Raw genomic sequence first — 20520 nt, forward strand, 5'->3', positions numbered from 1 at the left:
TTAAAGTTGACTTCTACTCTTCTCACCTCTTTAAAAAGTATCAGAAATTACTTAATTCCTTACAACTCAATTTATTAGGCAATTATCTATTGAAAAAGTATTTGTATGCTCCAAACCCCTGCAGGAGCTGCTCCATCTAGCAAGAGCAATAAGCCACTATGGACACTGTTGTAATCCAAGACCTGAAAATGATCAGTCTGTTCGTTAGTCCATTCAGCTACTACTTATTGAGTACATACTATATACAAGGCATAATGCTAGGCCACAAACAGGGCATCGTCTCTGCTATGTGAGTTTATAGCCTAGGGGGCAATACAGACAAAGAGACAGTTATGATGTAGTGTGGTTAGGAGCTACGAAGTGTTTAAAGGTTCACATGAGGGAAAAATAATGATTACTGAAGGAGAATCAAGAAAAAGTCATAAAGGATTCTGTACTTCCCATTTGTTATAGTTTGAGAGGAATTTAGGACCTTTTTTTTTAGGATTTTATTTCATCACCACACCAGTTGGTGACCTGATGCCTTTTTATGTCAAAGTTGAATATTTTCTTCTAAGTTTTCTTGTATCTCAGACATGAAGAAGGAAAAAAAAAACAATCTGGTTAAGAAATTGTACTTTAGAACCAGACTGCATGGGTTTATATTCCAATGTTTATAATCCCTGAGATAAGTGATTTAACCTCTATTGCATTAGTTTCCTTATTGGCAAACTGGGACTAATAATATGCCTTCCTCATAGGGCTGTTGGTTATAAGGATTAAACAAGTAATTCAGGTACTAGTTTCTGGCACATAGTGAGTACTTGAAATGTTAGCTATCGTGTTAGCTATTTTCAAGTCTGGTACTTTTCCTGGACTTAATTTAAGGTCTGGTATATATAAAATTTGATAAAAACATACTTTGTAGCTTTCAGAATGTATGACGAGATTTCAGTAGCGCTGTTAGTTTTCTATATCCATTAAAATCTATCCCTTTGCAAATTCTGTTTATTATTGGTAACATATCACCTTTATATAAAAGTTTTCATTTATTATGGGAATTTTTCAAAAATTTCCTTGAGGTAGTGGATCCAGATTTTTTAGAATCATTTATAAGCAGGCTTACAGTTTCTGACATATAATAATCACTCGATATGCTTTTTTTTTTTTTTAATGAATGAATGTGTAGTTACTTGAATCTGTTAGCTCTTTGAATTCTGGCCCTGAGACAGTAGAGGATATAAGCCTTTTATCTATTAAATGAAATTTCTAGATGGATACCATTGGTTCATAAGCTAAGTAACCAATAATTGATAGTATTTACCCCTTTATTCTCAGAACAAAAAGGTTTCATAATGAAAAGGATCAATGAAGCAAGGATTAAGTTTCTGACTAGCTCTTAGGGGAAAGGTTAGAGGCATTCTTTATGACATGTAGGGACAAAAGTACAGTACTTAATATTCAGTCTTACTGCAGATTGTCACCTAAAAACTAAAAGTCAGAACACCAGTTTTAGCCCAGGCTCTGCTTCTGATCCACAGTGGATGCTAGCTAAATAACCTCACTTACCTGGACCTTGGTTGCCTCACCTATAAACTGAGAAGTTAGATTAGAAAATTCTCAAGGTAACTTCTAGCGATGGTGCTCTAGTAAACGGATGCTCTAGTAGTAAACTGATGGTTATAGTGGTGTTGGACATTCTCTTCACCAAGCCCTTTCATATAGATTACCTGATTTTATCTCAGAAAAAGCTAAGATATTTTTAATTTTTTGTTTTCTAACACTGAAATATAGGGAAGCTTTTAAGCCCTTTAGAAGGCTGGTATTCTATCCAAGAATCAGCAGTTCAACATTTATAATCAACGGGTGATTTCTTAACTATTTTCACATATGTATGTTCATTTTACCAGTTTGATTAATTTCTAGAGCAAAAAGTCTGTATCATGTATGTTTTAGATATCTTTCATGGCATTTTTCAGAGTGCCAGGTATATGGGGGATAGATACTAAATTTTATTTTCTGACTTGAAGTTTTCATTGAAGACAGTAGGGCATAGTGTGGGCCTTTGGTATCATACAGACCTGGGCTCAAATCCATGTTACTGTATTCTGATTGTGGTCCAATCCTGATCCCTCAAGATAGGTAAACACTTTGTTCATAGATAATCAAAGCACCTTAGCATGGTGCTTAACATATAGTAGGTCCTTCATAAATGCTTTTTCCCCCCGTTTTTCATTCCTATTTATTTAGCATATGTTTTATAGAAATTTCAGTTAACGTCAAATAGTCATCATATTGCATTATTCTTTATGAATTATCATCCAGTCTATATTGAGATTTATAAGAAGAATAAAAGAGTACAGAGCATGTTGTACTTAGAGAAACTGAAATTTTCAAACTCCTTGTGTATTTTATTAGTCAGTTTTATGTCGCTTATTCAATTTTTGTTTATTCAGGGGGATTCAAGCACATAAGAAATGAACGTACTACTTTCTGTTCTGGCAACATGGACTGAGTTAACACATAACTTCCTTCTCCTACAAATATATAGAAATACTGGATAAAATACAGTACAGCCCAATTTAAATACTTAGCTAAGAAAGAGGGGGAGAGAGAAAGAGACAGAGAGAGAGAGAAAGAGATTGAAAGAAAGAGAGAAGAGAAGAGAAAAGAGAAAATTCCTAGGTACCAGAATCAAAGAGGAAACATAACCAGAGCATTAAGTGAGCAAGCTGACACTATAGTTGCCCAGGGGGATATTGGAACCAGATGTAGGCTCTAATAGCAAGAAGCTGGGGTTTCAATCTCACACTTGTATAGAGATGTGGCCTTGGGTCAGGAGAGGTGGAAACTAGAAAAACTGTTCACCTGGTCAGGAAGGCCACAAAGAAGCCTGTCATTTTTCAGAGCTATGTGTGGGAGGGGGAAAAAAACGTCTGTCATAAAAAATCAAAATCAAAACTCTAAACCTCTACCAGGCATGGCTATACAGCCTTAATGTAAACTACCTGTATGGTACAGGAATCCTAACATAAGAAATTAACTTGGAAAATAAATGGCTCTGAACCAATGGGGCCTCTTAATGGCCTGGTGGAAACAAATGCGAAAGTTCTCTAGAAATTCTTACACAGTCCTGGGTGCCTAGGATTCCTATGGCTGAAGATAAACTCACAATGAACCATTAGAAAACACATAGAGAAATGACCACTCTGGGGAGAGAGTCAGAAGACATAACAGAAGGATCCCCCAAGAACAATCTGAAAGAGACAACAAGTATATTTTAAATAGATTTTTAAAGGAATAAAAAAATCATAGTATAAGACTAAGGCTATCAAAAAAGAGTGGGTGAATTTGAAAAAGAATCAAACAAATAATTATTAAAATCAATGACTCGGTTTATATCTCAAAAAATGATTAGATACAACTAAACAGAGAATTCGCAAACTGAAACATGGAGCTAAGGAAATCAGCTCAGCATGTGTTGCTGAGAAATAAAAACATGAAAATGAATACACTGTGCTCATTTATAGTTGACCACACTATAAAGAAACGTATACTAATATGATATGCTCATTAGGAAATAGAGTTGACCAGATTTTTCACACGTTTGGGTTTGTGCAGCAGATGTCATTGTTTTTGGCTGTGTGTACCATATAAAAGTGTTTGGGTTACAATTTCCATGCAGTCAAGATGGAACCTTAGCAGGCTTAATCCTGGTATCACAAATGTATGTAATAAAAGACCAGCCAACCTCACAGCTGTTCTAAAGCTGTTTGCCTGTTCATTAGGGCTAGAAATTAAAACAGCAGGAGAGGAAAGATATCTTTAAAGTAGGCAATAAAAATCTCAGGAAACTAAGAACTAGAGAAGGCATTGTGAAATGATTGCCACGATCAGGCTAATTAATATACCTATCATCTCAAATAGTTGCAGTTTATTTGTATTTGTGTTTGTGTGTGTACACGTGTGTGTGGTGAGAACACTTCACATCAACTCTCTTAGCAAATTTCAAGTATACAATACCATATTATTAACTGTAGTCACCATGCTATGCATTAGCTCTCCAGAACTTGTCTATCCCACATAATTAAACCTTTGTACCCTTTGATCAATATCAAAATCATGATATTAAGTAACGTGAAAAGACTACTTGTTTCATAGTTCAAAATGTTATTAACTAGAAAATCTCTTGAACAAAATGGCTGGTTGTTAATACACTGCACATTAACAATATTCTTTAAACTAGGTAACAAACAGGCAAGTAACAAACCCAGGCATGAACAGAACGATTACTGGCACTCTTGATTACATGTAGCTCATTTTTGTTTGCCAGCCAAAGATGAGAAAAGATGGGTTGTTGTTTTTTCAAATCACAGATTTTCATTAATATGTGTACATGTAAGGTATTGTAAAATGTTAGTACAAGTACTTGTTTTGCGGGGGGCAAAACTGTACTCTATGAACCGAGATGTTAACTAATCTTCATGTGGAATTATCGTAGGATCAAATCCATGCATTTGTTTTCTAATTTGTAATTTAGTGAAAATTGTTTTTGTCTGCTTCTGGTAACTGTCCTAACTGACTTATTTTTTAGATACATTTATATTTTATGATGCCATCAAATGGAAGTTGTTTGTTGTTATTATTATTGTTTAAACTGGGGAACGAAAGTGGCAGGTAATTTAAAAATCAACCAATATTGAAAGATTATATCTTATAAGGCAAGTCAATAATATTAAATGGTATTGCTGAATTTTAGGAAAATCTTAATTGTAAAAGTGAGATAGGTGATTTATAGTTACATAAGTACAAGCGAGAACAACTATAATCATCCAATATATAATACAGATGTTTATAAAATTGGTTGATAAATTAACATCAGTCACTTTCTGATCTAGGAAATAGTTGGGGAACTGTGGAGTTTATTCGTTTGATTTTTTAATTAAATGGAGGAAAACCAATCCCAGGTTCTGACCTCCTCTTCAGAGATATGAGCATAGATATAAATATGAATGCACAGCCTTTTCACTATTTATTCTAAGAATATTCTGTTATTCTTCAGAGGAAGAGACTGCTCTAGATGGTGCTGTTGCAGAATACAGGAGAGAAAAGCAAAAGTATGAAACTTTGAAGAAGCAACAGTCACAGAAGGGAACATCCCGGGAAGAACAGGTAATTTCACAAGCAAAAATCCATACGTAATTCATTGCCTTTTAATTGTCTTCAAGTGTTGTTAATGGAGCCAGATTTGATTATACATCAGGGGAAGCACTACTTCTTAAAAATGAAAAAGGATGTATTTATATGGGGTGAGATGGAAGGAGTGTTGCCATTCATGAAAAGGTCCAAATGATAGAGTTCTTTTCAGACATAGATAAAAAGCCTAAAACTTGCAGGTTTCAACCTTTTACTCCCATATCAAGCATAGGAACCTTGTAAAGCCACATATTATCAGATACTCGGGTAGAACCTTTGCCTAAGTAAATATTATGAAATAGAGAAGTGGTGATTATAAATGATGAAGGGATCTCTTCTGGCCCAGCATCTCACATACTGACTGGCCAGCTCCACTTGAAACTGTACATTGCCTGTAAATAAAGCATTTGGTTCAGTAGTTGACTTCTACTGTGAATAATGTTACAAAATTCTGCTTATTGCAAGTAATTCCTGTACCTTTAGTAATTTAAGAAGATTGTCAGAAATCAAGAATCAAGGGATAGGAAGCTAGCTCAACAGTTTGGAAGTCAGTCATACACAACACGTGGCACTCGGCACCAATAAAATAAATCTGAGTACCCCAGCAGTCCTTCATGTTGAAGAGCTAGGAGGGCAGACCAAAATCTTTTATTTTTGGTGCTGCCATGTATAGGTGAGAACATGCCATTTTAGACATATGAATAAAATAGGCAAACTGAAAAAAGTTTAAAAGCCCACCCATATTTGGATAAATTAATATTATAAATGACACCTAATTACTAATAAGGAAGGATCATGCATCAGTACTCAGCATGAAAATAATCATAGGGAAAGTTCAACAAGAAGTCAGGTATAGGAAATTATAATTACAAAGAACTAATTTGTATGGTTTTCAGAAGAAATGGAACACCAAAGAAAATTAAGACAAAGTACATTATTAACTTGTTTTCATGGAATCACAAAGTCCTTTGAATAGCAACTGTAGTGAATATACTAACAAAGATAGTAAGGATCCCTCTTATTCATGCGGTCCTCTTTTTTCCCCTCCCAGCAAATAATTATTAAGAAACTAAACTACCATGTACGAATTACTGTATTTGGTGGTAAACAAGGTAACTACATCTGTCCTCTCTCTGAGTTATCAGGAAAAGGAGCCAGTTAAACAAGTACAGGAATACCAATAAAAGAGAATGAGCATTATGACAGGTTAGGTACAGGGAGGGAACTATGATGTCCTAAGAATCTGGGGAGGCCATGAGAAAACGATTTGTCAGCTGAGCTTTGAAGGTTGAACAGGAGACATGTGGCTAGACAAAAGGAACAGTATATCAGAAGTCTTTGATCTCTTTGCAAAGAACTAAAAGATCTTAAGTGTGACTGGAAAATAAATGAGAGAAAAGATGAAGCTGGAGAGGTAAGCAGAAGCCATCTCCTGCAAGGTATTTAATAAGTTAAGATTTTTCTCTATGGGCAATGGGCAGCCATCAAAGGAAGGAAGTATTATGATTTCATTTGCGGTTTGGGAAGATCCCTCCCACCTGGCTGCAGTATGAAAAACAGACTGGACTCAGGGCAGGATGGAGGCACAGAGGCCAGTTGAGAGAGTCTTATGTGTAGATGTGCATGCACAAAGCCTCCCAAGGCAGGGCCCCTTCAAAACAGCTTCTCCACACTGGGAAGGTTCTCTCTCACTGTGCTGGAGAGCCATGCTATGCTGTAAGTGGTTGGCCGTGCATTCCTTCAGCAAAAGCCAGAAGACTAATTCTCCTGTAAGTGCCAAACAGAAATGCCTCCATGCAGATCCTATCTTCTTCACCCTATGTTGTGCACCATTATTTCTGTGATATTTGCTTTTCTGCTTAGTGTCTTCTCTTGCCTTTAGAATGGAGCTAGAGAAAGCCCAATCTTGAATAAAGCTAAGCAAGGCCAAGAGGATATTTTTTGGTGTTTGTTACAGACCCCTTCTCTGAGCAAATGCCAGTAGCACATTAACTGGCTCTAAAAACAGACTGCCTTGCCACTTACAACTCAAGGAAAAAGATCCAGTGCTAGCGTAAATTGCTAGGAAGTTTTAAAATTTCATTCCACTAAGAACTCTCCTTTGTTTTCATTTTTCTATATGCCCTCAGAAAAGACATTTCCAAGTGTACAAAAATCCACCATTATAAATGGATGGAGTTTACTTTTAAGCGATAGATAGATAGATGATAGATAGATAGATAGATAGATAGATAGATAGATAGATAGATAGATAGAGACATGTTCATATGGAGATGTGTATTTATATAATGTAGGCATAGGTATGTAAGCACATACCTACACACAAACACACATAACACGCCATGAAGGATATATACCAAAATGTCAACAACGGTTATTCTGAGTGGTATAATAATAGATATTTTTGTTTTGCTTCTCTTTATTTTCTAATATTGTAAAACTTTTTTCTTATGGTAAAGCAAATGCAATTAAAGTTGGGAAGCAAAAATGTTTATTTTAATGAGTAAGGTTTAAAAACAAGGGATGCCTTCTTTATCTGTTAACATTATTTGAAGAGCTTTGCCCTATAACCACTACTCTAGAAACGGGTAAAATATCTAAATCCTAATACACTAGGCAGCCCTTAGAATGCCTGTGAGGATATTCTATAGGAATGTCTAGGTTTTTCCCCCCAAACTCTTCTCCTTCAACAGCTGTGGCCATGTGTGTATTTTCAGCTGTTGTTTTTGTGAGCATTAAATTTTGCAGAAACATACAAGGCACGCTTCACTATCATTTTCTAGCAGTAACTGCCTTTGTGTCTTGCAGTTATTTTGGCACCCCCTGTCTTTATTGAGCTTAGGTTCTAGATCACCAAAAGCTACTTAATCTTTCCGTGCACTGTGGTCTTAGTAATATTTGCGAGATTAATTCTGAAACCTAGCAGTTTATTGTGACTCCTTATTATACCTGTTGTTCACAGACTGAATTATCACACAACTTTTTCCTTTTGAAATGTATTTTAGTACTGAATTCAATGTATCAATATCTTAGATACTTGATTTTTATATATAGGTAGTACTTTATCCCATTTTATGATTATGTCCTTTTTTTAAACTGTAGAATAAAAATCTTTTTTCTAACTTCTGTTCTCTGCTCAAATTCTGGAGGAGATTGTTCAGATATAGCCAGGAGACAATGTGATTACCAAAATTGTAAGCACTTGTTTCTTCTTACCTACAAAGGGCATGGAGCCAAACAAGTATCACGGGAATGCTTCCTTTTTTAAAAAACATACTGAGCATGATATTTATATACTACTTCTTTCACTTAACTATACAGTGTAATGCTTCATGTGTAGAATTTTTAATAACATATTAAAAAGCATATTCATTGCTTTTTACCAAATTTATCTAGTTCCTTATTGATAGACATTTAACATGTTTCCATTTTTCCACTTGTGTGACTATAGCTACAGCGCACTTCTTTCCCATCAGCCATTTTCTGTGTTTTAGATTTTTTTCTACATGTATTCCCAGGATTGGAATCATTGGATCGAAGGGAATGATCATTTGAAAGTTTCTAATACATATAAACAGCTTTCTAAATCACTCCAGTGTACCCATCTTCCAACAGTTAATGTGTTCATTTATTTCACCTTCCCCAACATTTTTACATTTTTGGACATTTGGTCAATGAAATATGCTATTGGTTGGTGTTTTGTTTTTGATTTCGCATATCTTAATGAAGTACCTCCCTGTCTTGTGGACATTGAAAAGTTAGCTATTTATAAAAGCATGCATTTTAAAATTTAAGTGTCTTCTATATAAGCAAATTTATGTTCCCCAAATAAGAAAATAGTCATGTGTCTCTGAGGTACAATGTCAGTGCAAATGCAAACCGAGTAATGTCAAGTTTTGTGAATATCAGTCACTGTTACAGCTGGAAGGCAATTTTGTTATTTTCCTTCAAAATTAAAATTTTACCTAAGTGTTTTACATCCTGGTAGCATATTTTGTAACAAATTTAAATATCTCTTCTAAAATTATACTTATCCTTATCAGAAAATTTAACAGTCTTACTCTTATTTCAGACCCTTGCGCTGCTGAACCAGTTTAAATCTAAACTCACTCAAGCAATTGCTGATACTCCTGAAAATAATGTTTCTGAAACAGAAGTAGAAGATGATGAAGGATGGTAAGTAGATGATAATGAAGGATGATTTCTTTATATGAACCATGAAAAGATAGCCTCCGAGCACCATTGTAGGGCTCCAGCACCCTTTACTTCATTTCATTTCAATAAGCATGTGTTGGATGCTTAGTGGGTTCCCAGCATTGTGCCAGCCAGTGGGAAATATACAAGACATATATGACCATATCCCAGCCCTAAATAGCTTTCTAATATTGTGGAAACGATAAGACTCACATCAAACAACTAAAAAACAGATTTAAAGGATTCTAAATTATTAATTTCTGCACTTTCCCACAAATACTTTAGAATTCAACAATCCATTTCATAATCCTACTAAGTTTCTCTTCAAATTTATGACCTACAGGAACCTAGAAATACATGCATAGTTAACTTATTTTTATCTTTGGATATTTTTCAGCTTTTTAAGACACTGATAAGAAATAAAGGAATTAATGACTTGTGCATGTCCTGTGCTTAGCACTTTATCCTATACTGGCAAAAAGAAAGAAAAAAAGACTAAGAATTGTGTTTTCCCTTATCACACTCCTCTGTCCTCCAGCTGACTTCACATGTAGTATATTAGGCCTCCCCACACCTCGCTGCTTCCATCCCCCACTGCACCCTGGCTCAGGCACATTGCTGCAAGCAAGCCAGTGGGTCACCCCCCACACATGACTCACCCTCTGGCGCCTCTGACCTATCACATGTGCCATTACCCCAACCCGCATCACAGCTTCACTCCTCTCTGCCAAACAGCGTCGCTGCCCTGTTTCAAAACCGTGTGCAGCTCTCGCATCCTCCAGGAAACTGGTCAGCAAGATTTGTTGAACAGTCACAAATGTAGAAGGTGGAGGAAGGAGTGCTGGGACACACATGAGGAAAGACATGAAAACACTCATTAACAAAACAGTTAAGCAAGTAAGACTCTGAAACGATATATAACTTTAATCAAAAAGGCTGAGGACGTGATGATTTGAATGGAATAAATCCTACCTACCCTAGGACCCTGGAAATACTTGTGTATTTCTCTGAATATAGTTCTGTACGATCTGGGTTATGATGCCAAATTCTTTGTGAAACCCTGGGTTTCTATTATTATGTATCTTTGTTTCTATTATTTATGTATATTTGTTTATACTTAAATTCAAACTTGCTTAAAGACAGAAGCTGGCTGCCCCTATAGTTCTGTGCCAAAGGCGAAGGTTCAGTGAGTATTGATTGACCCACAGAGATAAATGCACATTGCATAGAACTTTCTGGGTTTTATGTGACTGGACAGGTTTAGTTCTGTTTTGGATTCCTTGAATGTCTCAAAATATCTTTCAAGTGTTTTGGGTTCAGTCACCACACTCAAAATGTTTTGCCAAGTCGTCTTCCCCTTATTTTTGAATCCATATGCGTTTTTTTAAGGAAATATGATCCATGTGTTTCTGATTCATTTACACTTAACTCATCAACAGGGTGTTTTGTAAGAGCACTGTGATGCCCAATAAGTTTTTTTAACCTTTTTGTAAGCCATTTAAGTCCTTTTTTATTGAACAGGAAAGTCACCAACAAATTTAAACCCAGAAGTTCTATTTGAAATTCATAACCCACAGGATTCAAATTTACTTTCAACTTGGCAAGACAACTTAACTTCCCAAGGTTCTTCCTAGCCCCTTGTATTTTCTGATTTTGAATTCCTCATTAGCTTCAGGTATCAATTAGTGTTTTTTTAAAGTGTCGTTCTTGTTTTTTATATGATTTCACAATACAATCATTGTTCTAACATTCTCATTAGAAAGTTAAACAAATGGGAAAACTTCACCAGATAGGGGGGAAAATCGCTGGTCAGTGATGTTAGCCAGTTCTCCATCTAGGGAACAAAAATAAGTGGTAAAGGAAGGGGAAATATGTTAAAGGAACTATTACCAGGTTTTTAAGGGGTTCGTTTTGCCTTTCGATTGCAGTCTCCCAAACAGAAAGTCAGAACTGTATGCTATGTACCTGCACATTTTTTTTTTTGTATTTGTTTTATCTAACATCTAATAAAATCCTTTAGTGTTTAAGGCACTTACAGAATCATATATAATATCAGGGGCCCTTATATAATGCCCTTTTATTGTGATATAGACTATTGAAATTTTGTAACCTTATAAGCAACACTATTTCTGTTCATAAATAAACCAGTTCAGCTTTATCAAGTCTCTGGTGATTTAGATCATCTCTCATAAAGTATATTCCACTCAGAAAAGAAGTCTTGTATTCAAGATGATTTATAGCAAATACTATGAGTGCCTGGCATGTGCACGTGTGTTATGCATAAATTACATGGCTCCCAGACTGTTTTGTAGGTCACGGTTGCCGCTTTTCTAAGAAGTAAAAGTCAGCCAGTGCTGTACTACTCTGTCAGGGTCTGTTATCTGAGGTAAAATGATTGCTTCTAAGACATTTTTATGTGTCCGCATGAGTGACCACACATTGAGGGATCATTTTCATTTTCTGTCAAGATAGAAACCATTACCAATTTGTTATGTTTTCTTTTACTTGGCAAACTGTTCTGTTCGCATTTTTGGCGAGGCTGCTGTATTGGCATGGTATACAACAGATATTTGGGTACCATTCAGCAGCATTCTATTTTTTATGCAAAAAAAAAATGGGAGGGGACGAGAAAGAAAAGAAATATGATTCTATTGTAAACACTATATATGGTGTTTGATAATTATTTCCAGATTTCACTGTCTAACAAGGCATTTAAAGAAGTGTTATTAGTAGATCTAAGCTGAAATGCATGATAGAAATTTTTCACCCAAAATTATTAGGATTCTCCCCTTTGTTGGGATATATACTGCCAATACTGGTGGCAGTGGTGGGCACCGGATTTCAGGGTAGCAGCTTGGGTCTCTTTGCCACTACATTCCTTTGCCCCACACATTACACTCTCATATATTATAGAATCCTTCTTCAAGCATGGATTTTATAAAACCGATTAGATACATGGCTGGAGTCATCAGCCAAAGGATTCATATGACCATGTGGATGAAGTCCATATGCCATTTTGGGTTTGTTTAGATAAAGCTTGGTTAGCTCCCAAAAAAGTTTTGAGAGAGCTGTGTCTGACAAGGCAGTCGAGAGACTTATAAAAAAGAAAGCCACCTGCTCCTTACGCAACAAACTCAGCATTCCAAGAAGAGGAGAAAAATTGAATCTATGAGAGTATATTGTGATCGTGTGCAGCTTAACTATTCACTACTATGTTCCATCAAAAATTCTTTCCAGATTGTTAAAGCTAAGATTAACCCAAAACTTCATAACAAATATACATGATAAAATAATACACAATATAAAGGCCTGTCTGCCTTTATCCCTCCTTCTCTTTTTCTCTCCCCTCCACCACTTTCCCATAGTATATACAGTATTCAGTATTATAAGAATTAGGGAAACACTAACAACTGCATGATTGCCTCAAGTAAATAATAATTATTTCTATTATATAAGGAAAGGATATTTACTGTAGAAAAAACAGAATACAGACTTCTCAAAAAAAGTAAATAAAAATCACCTGTGATCCAAAACTCAACAATAAATATTACTTTATACATGTGTATACCCCACCAGATATTTGTATGCATATACATATTTTAAGCAGAAATAAGAACATATAATACTACAGTTTTATAACTTGCTTTTTTCCTTCAGCAATATATAGTGAATATTTTTCCTTGTCATACATTATTATATAATTTTTATATTTTTTTATTATGGCCATGTAATATTCCATTATATGGTAAACTACAGTTTACTTGATCAGCTTCATGTTACTGGATATTTGGGCTCTTTCCGGTTTTCTAAATTACTATTATATATACAACACTGTAATAAACATCCTTGTATCTTTGTCATTGCTAATTTTCTCAGGATAAATTTCTAAAACTGGAATTTCTAATCTGTGGGTATGTATGTTAGACTCTTGCTAAATATTTTCAAATGGCCCTCCCAAAATGTCAGTCCAATTTATACTCCCAAGTAAATAAATCATTTTTATGACTTGCTTTTAGGGCTGTTAGAATCTCAAGACTTATTTAAAGTACTTTGCAGTGCTTAGTGAAAGAGAATAGATTTTAGAAAAAATGCTTTGTCTTTGTAAATTTCTTAAAAATACAGTCTTGTTTGCTTCTGTTTTTAATAAAGTTGGTATCAATTTCAGTGTAATTCTTCAAGATCCTCAGCTCTGAGTAATCTTCTTGGTTCTGAAGATTGGTTCTTGGTTCTGAAAAACTCTCCTTCTAAGATTATCCTATAGGTTTTTTGTAGATACTTTGTATTATGTTGAGGAAGTTCCCTTCCACTTTGTTTGCTCAGAGTATTTCACATGAATGACGTTGAATTTTGTCAAATACTTTTCTGCATTAATTGATATGATCTTGTGTTTTTTTCTTCTTTGACTGCTAATATAGTAAATTACACGCATTGATTTTCAAATATTGAATAGCCTTGCAATCACATAATAAACAACACCTGGTCATGGTGTATTTTCCTTTTTATTTTTGCAGAATTGAGATTGCTAATACTTTGTCAGTGGAATCTGTGTCTATGTTCATGAGGAGCACTGCTCTACAGTTTTCACTTGTGCTGTTTTTTGTGTAGTGGGGATATCAGGGTAATGCTGGCCTCATAAAGTGTGTAGGGAATATTTCCTCTTCTATTTTCTGGGGAAAAAAGATAGTGTAAGATTAGTGTTATTTCGTCCTTAAATATTTGATAGAATTTGCCAGTGAAACTAAATGAATCTGGAGACTTCGTTTTTAGAAAAAAATTTTAAATAGACTGTTTTTTTAGTACAGTTTTAGGTTCATAGCAAAATTGAGCAGAAAATACAGAGTTCCCATATTCTCCCTGCCCTCCACCCCCTCCCCCAACACAGCCATCCCAACTATTAACATCCTGCACCAGAGCAGTTCGTTTGTTAAAATTGAGGAACCTACATTTACACATTATTATGACTCCAAGTCCATACATTAGGGTTCACTCTTGATGTTCTATGTTCTATGGATTTGGACAAATACAGAGAGTGCCAAAAAAATGTATACACATTTTAAGAAAGGAAAAAACTATTAAAATTGTAATAATATATACCGATAATAAAAGATGAATGCAAGTCACATTTGACTTCTGCAATTACAAGAGGTGCTCAAAGTGGATACTGTCAGCATCCAGACACTTCTGATTATGACAAACTACTGCTTGAGCAACTTTGACCAAAGTGCCCACTTGTATACATTTTTTTGGCACCCCAGTATATAATGACATGTATCCACTGTTACAAAACCATACAGAATAGTTTCATCACCCCAAAAATTCTCTATGCTCTGACTATTCATCCCTCCCTCTCTTCCTAATCCTGACAACCACTGATCTTTTTACTGTGTCCATAGTTTTGCCTTTTTCAGAATGTCGTATCGTTGGAACCAAACACTATGTAGCTTTCTCAGATTGTCCCCTTTCATTTAGTGTAATATGCATTTAAGGTTCCTCTGTGTCTCCTTTTGGCTTTATAGCTCATTTCTTTTTAGTGCGGAATAATATTCCATTGTCTGAGTACAGCACAGTTTATCCATTTACCTACTGAAGGAATTTTTGGTTGCTCCCAAATTTTGGCAATTATGACTAAAGCTGCTATGAACATCCGTATGTAGGTGTTTATGTAAACTTGTTTTTGGATAAATACCAAGGAGCATGATTGCTGTTTCATATGGTAAGAGTATGTTTAGTTTTGTAAGAAACTACCAAACTGTCTCCCAGAGTGGCTGTACCATATTATATCTCCACCAGCAATGAACGAGCATTCCTAGTGCGCTACATCGACACCAGCATTTGGTTGCCAGTGTTTTGGATTTGGGCCATTCCAATGGGTGTGGAGTGGCATCTCATTGCTGTTTTATTTGCTTTCCTAATGACTTACGACGTTGATCATCTTGTCACATTCTATTTGCCATCTGCATATCTACTTTGGTGAAGTGTCTACTAATGTTTTTTGCCCACTTTTCAATCAGATTGTTTATTTTCTTATTGTTATGTTTTAAATGTTCTTTGTATATTTTGAATAATAGTTCTTTATCAGTTGTTTCTTGCAAATATTTTCTCCCAGTCCATGACTTGTCTTCTCATTGTTTTTCACAAAGCAGAATTTTTTAATTTTAATGAAGTCAAGCTTATTCATTATTTCTTTCATGGATCACCCCTTCGGTGTTACCTAAAAAGTCATCACCATACCCAAGATCATGTAGGTTTTTTCTTATGTTATCTTCTAACAGTTTTATACTTTTGCATTTTACATTTAGGTCTATGGTCCATTTGAGTTAATTTTTGTGAGAGGTGTAAGGTCTCTGTCTAGTTTCATTACTTTTGCTTGTAGAGCATTTCTATTTTCACAGACATATTTTGTTTTTGGATGTCTGCCAAGATCCTTTAATGTAAAATTTCATTGTTTCTTTTAAAAGCACTGGTTAAGTATATTTTTAGCCAATTATAAGTCACTCAGATTAATTAATAAGATTATACAAAATAACTGACAGAGTACAAGTCACTTATACTTGACTTCAAAGTAAATATACACCCTTTCTGTGCTTTGTTTACTCTTACTCTTCTGCTGGTAGCAGGAGAGAAACGTGGCTCAGGATCCCACCAATTCATTCTTGAAGCAGTTATTTGCATGTGCTATCCAGTTGACCTTTGAACAGCGTGGGTTTGAACTGCAGGAGTCCACTCATAAGCAGATTTTTTTCAAGAAATACAGTCAGCCCTTTTTATCTGTGTGAGTCACATCCTCGGATTCAGTAACCCCACATCAAAAACCCACGGATTCCCAACCGTGGAGCGAAAATACTATTTTCCATCTGAGTTTGAATTTGCAGATGCAAGGGGTCAACTACAGTTAAGTTTTGGGGGAGTCAAAAGTAATATATAGATTTTTGAGTGCATGGGGGTTGGCACCCCTAACCACCCCGCTCACCATTTTTCAAGTGCCAACTGTATTTCAGGTACCCTGCTAGGACCTTTATGTTATCTTCTCTCATTAACCCTCACAAGAGCCTCATGGAGCTCATGGATTGGGGACCAGTTGTGGTAGATATGTTTCTTAAAACTCCATCGGATAATTAGTATTATTCCCATTCTATAAATGAGGGAACTGAGATTCAAAGACATTAGGTTATTTGTCCATAATCTCACAGTAATAAATGGTGAGACTGTCGCTCACACATAAGAACCTATGCTGCTTCCATTAACCCAGCTTTTACCAACAGGGATTTCATCATAAAGTAAGAATCAGGAGGATAAGAACAAAAATTTAACGTAACTTTCAGAGACCTTTGATTCTAAATAATGTCTGTCTTCTGGAGCTGGTTACAGCATATATCTCACCTGTTCTCATCTTTGGCGTATTTCCACATTCTTTTAAAGAAATGCACCATCATGGATGCTCTCTACAATCCCACCTATTGGATTATCTCCTAATTATAAAGTGGGCTGTTAAATCAGACTGCCTGGTTCAAATCCCTGCTCTGACAATGACTCCTGAATGACCTGAGCAAGCAGCCTCTCTTGCATTGCCTCAGTTTCTTCATCTGTGAAGTACAGATAACAATACCTACCTCAGAGTTATTGTTAGAATTAAGTGAAATAATTCATGCAAAGTAGTCAACACAGCGCCTGACTTTTAGGCAGTGCTCGGGAAATATTAGGTGTGAGAGACGGAGGAGGGTGCATGGTACTTGGGTAAAATTGGTAAGGCTTGACAAATGACTCAAGCAGCACAAACTAAACATTCTAAATTAAATTGGCAGAATGGTAGTTATACAGTCCTCTTGTAATAACCTCAAAGAAAAGTATATAAAGAAAAGGTGAATGTTAACGTACATCAGTTATGTTATCTGTGACCTAGAAGGAATGTATATACAGAGGGTACCAAAAAAATGTCTACACATTTTAAGAAAGGAAAAAACTTTATTAAAATTGTAGTACTCAATATATACCGATAACAAAAGATGAATACATGTTATGTGTACACATTTTTTGGGCACCCCCGGTATATTCATTAAATTTGCTAGTAGTACTCAATGGTTCTATTAGGTTGGTGCAAAAGTAATTGCAGTTTTTGCAGTTATTTTTAACCCTTTAAACTGCAATTACTTTCGCACCAACCTAATATTTTAAAATCTGTTGAGAAAAAGAGAAAAGTGTAGTAAAGCAGGTGTTTAGCTGAATCCAGAGTGGTGAACATAAATTTAGCAATCATACAGAAAGGAGGAGAGTAGACAAAATTACCTTTTCTGTTGGGAATATACAGTCATAGATTGTGGACTCTCTCCAGAATCTTTTTTTTTTCTTTTTAGCAGACAGCCTTTTGGAACAGATAAAAGCTACACAGGCATAAGTAGTTTATTTCTATTGGAAAGAAAGTTTAAAGAGCAAAGGTCCTTGGGATTAGCACACTATATAGTAAAAAGTCATTTCACGGTGGTAGTTCCAGATAACAACAAAGCCAGTACAAAATAAAAGTTGCCATTGTACACAGGCAATCAAGAAATTATCAACAAGCACTCTGACACTTTAACCATATCTGAAAGCTAAATGATGCTTAAAGCTGGATGGAAAAACCTAAGTAGTAAGATTCCAGGTGGAATTTAGTGAAGCAAGGTGTATAATTTATACATAGTTGTTTATATTTCTTTAAAGACAGTTTTAAATAATATGTCATTTTCTTTCATGGAGTTATTAGGTGAAATTAATACTAATTGTCATACTGATTTTTCAAATAACCTAATTTGTGTTTATAATATATGTTCAAGATATAAAGCATTGAAAAACGACAGGAAAGGAAAAATCACTAGTAATTTTATATCTCACAGATAAACATATAGATGCTTTTATCTATCCTTACTTTTTCCAAGAATGGAAAAATTCATCTTTTTTTTTTTTATTATAAACCTTCATCAGTGAATAATCCAAAAGTTAAATATTTTGCAAATTCATGTTGTTTCCTTAGGCTAAAGGAAGTTAAACTGCTGAGTTAAGTCTGTGTTTAAAACAAATTATTTTAATTGAGCAAAATTTAAATATAAGAAGATGCACAATTTGTATCTCTTCACTTTTGTGAGTTTTGACAATTGTATACACCCATGGAAACCCCACCAAACCAAGATATAGAACATTTACATTACCCGCTGATTCTCTCATGCTCCTTTTCAGCCAGTTCTCTCCCCTCAGCCACTCTGATTTCTGTCAGCTCAGGTAGGTCTTTGATGACATTTTTGCTAGATTGCATTCCAGAAAGTTGACTCATTTATACCTGTACCAACAATGTATGAAGTTGCTGGTTTCTCCTTACTCTAGGTATTATAGGTATTATGTGAGCATGTATGTGTTGCAATATGTCACAGATAACAGATTTAGATATACTGATCTTTGCCAATTTCTACTTTGTATTATTTCATATTTCTTTGTTTACTGGTCAAGTTGAGCTTTTTAAATATCTTAATTGACCATTTATATTTTTTTATTGTTGTAGTGGTAGTTGTCAAGTATGTAGTCTAATGTGATTATATATTTGTTGATTTACAAAAGCTCTTAAATATTAAGGATATTATTTTTTGTTTTAAATATTTTTACCAGTTTGTCATTGCCTTATAATTTGTTTATGGAGATTTTTGTTTTGTTTTGGTTTTAACGCAGAGTTTTAAATTTGCATTGCCAAATCTGGCAATCTTTTTCTCCATGTTTTCTGCCCAGTGTCATTCTTTAGCTCTTCATAACCCCAGGATTATATAAATACCTAGCTGTATCTTTCTGTAGTCTTTGTATTGTTTTGTTTTTTATTATTAATTTATATCCGTAATCCATCTGGAATTGATTTGTTGTATTGTATTAGGTTAATATTATAACTATTTTTTTAATTGCTAACCACCACAATTGAATAATCCTGTTTTCCCACTGATATTAAATGTGTCCTTTATCATAGAAGAGGCCTTATGTATATTTTTCAGTCAGTTTCATTTTCTTACATGGATCTTTCTGTCATTTCCTGGGTCACTACCTCACTGCTAACTTATTGTAGCAATATAATACTATATAATATCTGGTAAGCAACTTGGACCGTTAGTGGTCAACACATTTTTTCCTCTAAAGCTTCAGTGGCTGGATAATATGCTATAATTATTTTGTTAGTTAACCACACTTGGAAGAAGCTTAGACAATTGACCATGGAGTCAATAAAAAGACCCTATTATTTAACAGGTGGCCGCTACCTGAATTGTAGCCCTAGTGCCAGAAAGGAAATAATCAGTCTTTAGACAAACCCCCTACCTTCAAAGTGATGTAAAAGATCACATGTGGAAAATAAGTGGCATGAGGAATAAAAAAAGAACAAAATCTAGGATATTTTATTGCCATTTTCTGGTATAGGTATATAAATATTTTTATGAGAAGTTTAATCGGAATGTTTTCCATCTCTCTGGTACTGAACAAAAGCATAAAGGTTTAACAAAGTCATAGAGTGGACAACCTCTCACTTTTATTTTATATGATATGCATCCCCATGACATCTAGAATGCCTACATATAAATAAATACAAACCATAAAATCCTTTTCCAAAGACATTCATTAATAATCTTTCTACTACCGGCCGTTTTTAATTATTAATATCCCTTCTCCTCTCTGGTATTAATGCAGATAATTAAGTTAAATGTAATAATAATGTCTGTTCCTTGTGTGCAGATAATTCAGTTGACCATGATAAGTAAAATGTTGGGTTTGAGCTGTTTTTTAGTAGAAATAAAAGTTATAGTAAGAAGCTAACTTTTAATGAACATTTATTTAAAAAGCACAAATCAATCTTTTTTAAACCTATAGGTTAGATGATGTTCTTATGCCCAAATTATATGGGAAGAATCTGAGGCACAGAAAAGTTAAGTAACTTAGGTCAAGATACATAGCTAGGAAGTTATAGATCTCAGAAATTAGACAATCATGCTTGGCTCAATAGTTTAATTCTGTTTGTTTTGGAAGACATTATCTCTTATTTGTGATTTTGTATTGCAACAATTTCTCTAACTGAGCTAGCCTGTATATTTTTTTATTTTTTCAAATAAAGTAGTGCTGTTCTTTCAAACTGTAGTAATAAGGCCAAACAAGTGA

At 34.8% G+C, this 20520-nt stretch overlaps 1 protein-coding gene across 2 annotated transcripts in view; it reads left to right on the top strand.

Moving 5' to 3' along the window:
• CWC27 (CWC27 spliceosome associated cyclophilin) overlaps window positions 1–20520 on the top strand; it is a 179273-nt gene that overhangs the window by 145985 nt on the left and 12768 nt on the right. For both annotated transcript variants that reach the window (XM_019743827.3, XM_019743838.2), the window contains exons 13-14: window positions 5042–5151; window positions 9248–9351. In XM_019743827.3, coding sequence (XP_019599386.1) covers window positions 5042–5151; window positions 9248–9351 — 214 coding nt within the window. The remainder of the gene's footprint in view (window positions 1–5041; window positions 5152–9247; window positions 9352–20520) is intronic.

This window comes from Rhinolophus sinicus, chromosome 3 (assembly GCF_057876585.1).
Source record: "Rhinolophus sinicus isolate RSI-liver-muscle chromosome 3, RSI-T2T, whole genome shotgun sequence".
NCBI lineage: Eukaryota > Metazoa > Chordata > Mammalia > Chiroptera > Rhinolophidae > Rhinolophus > Rhinolophus sinicus.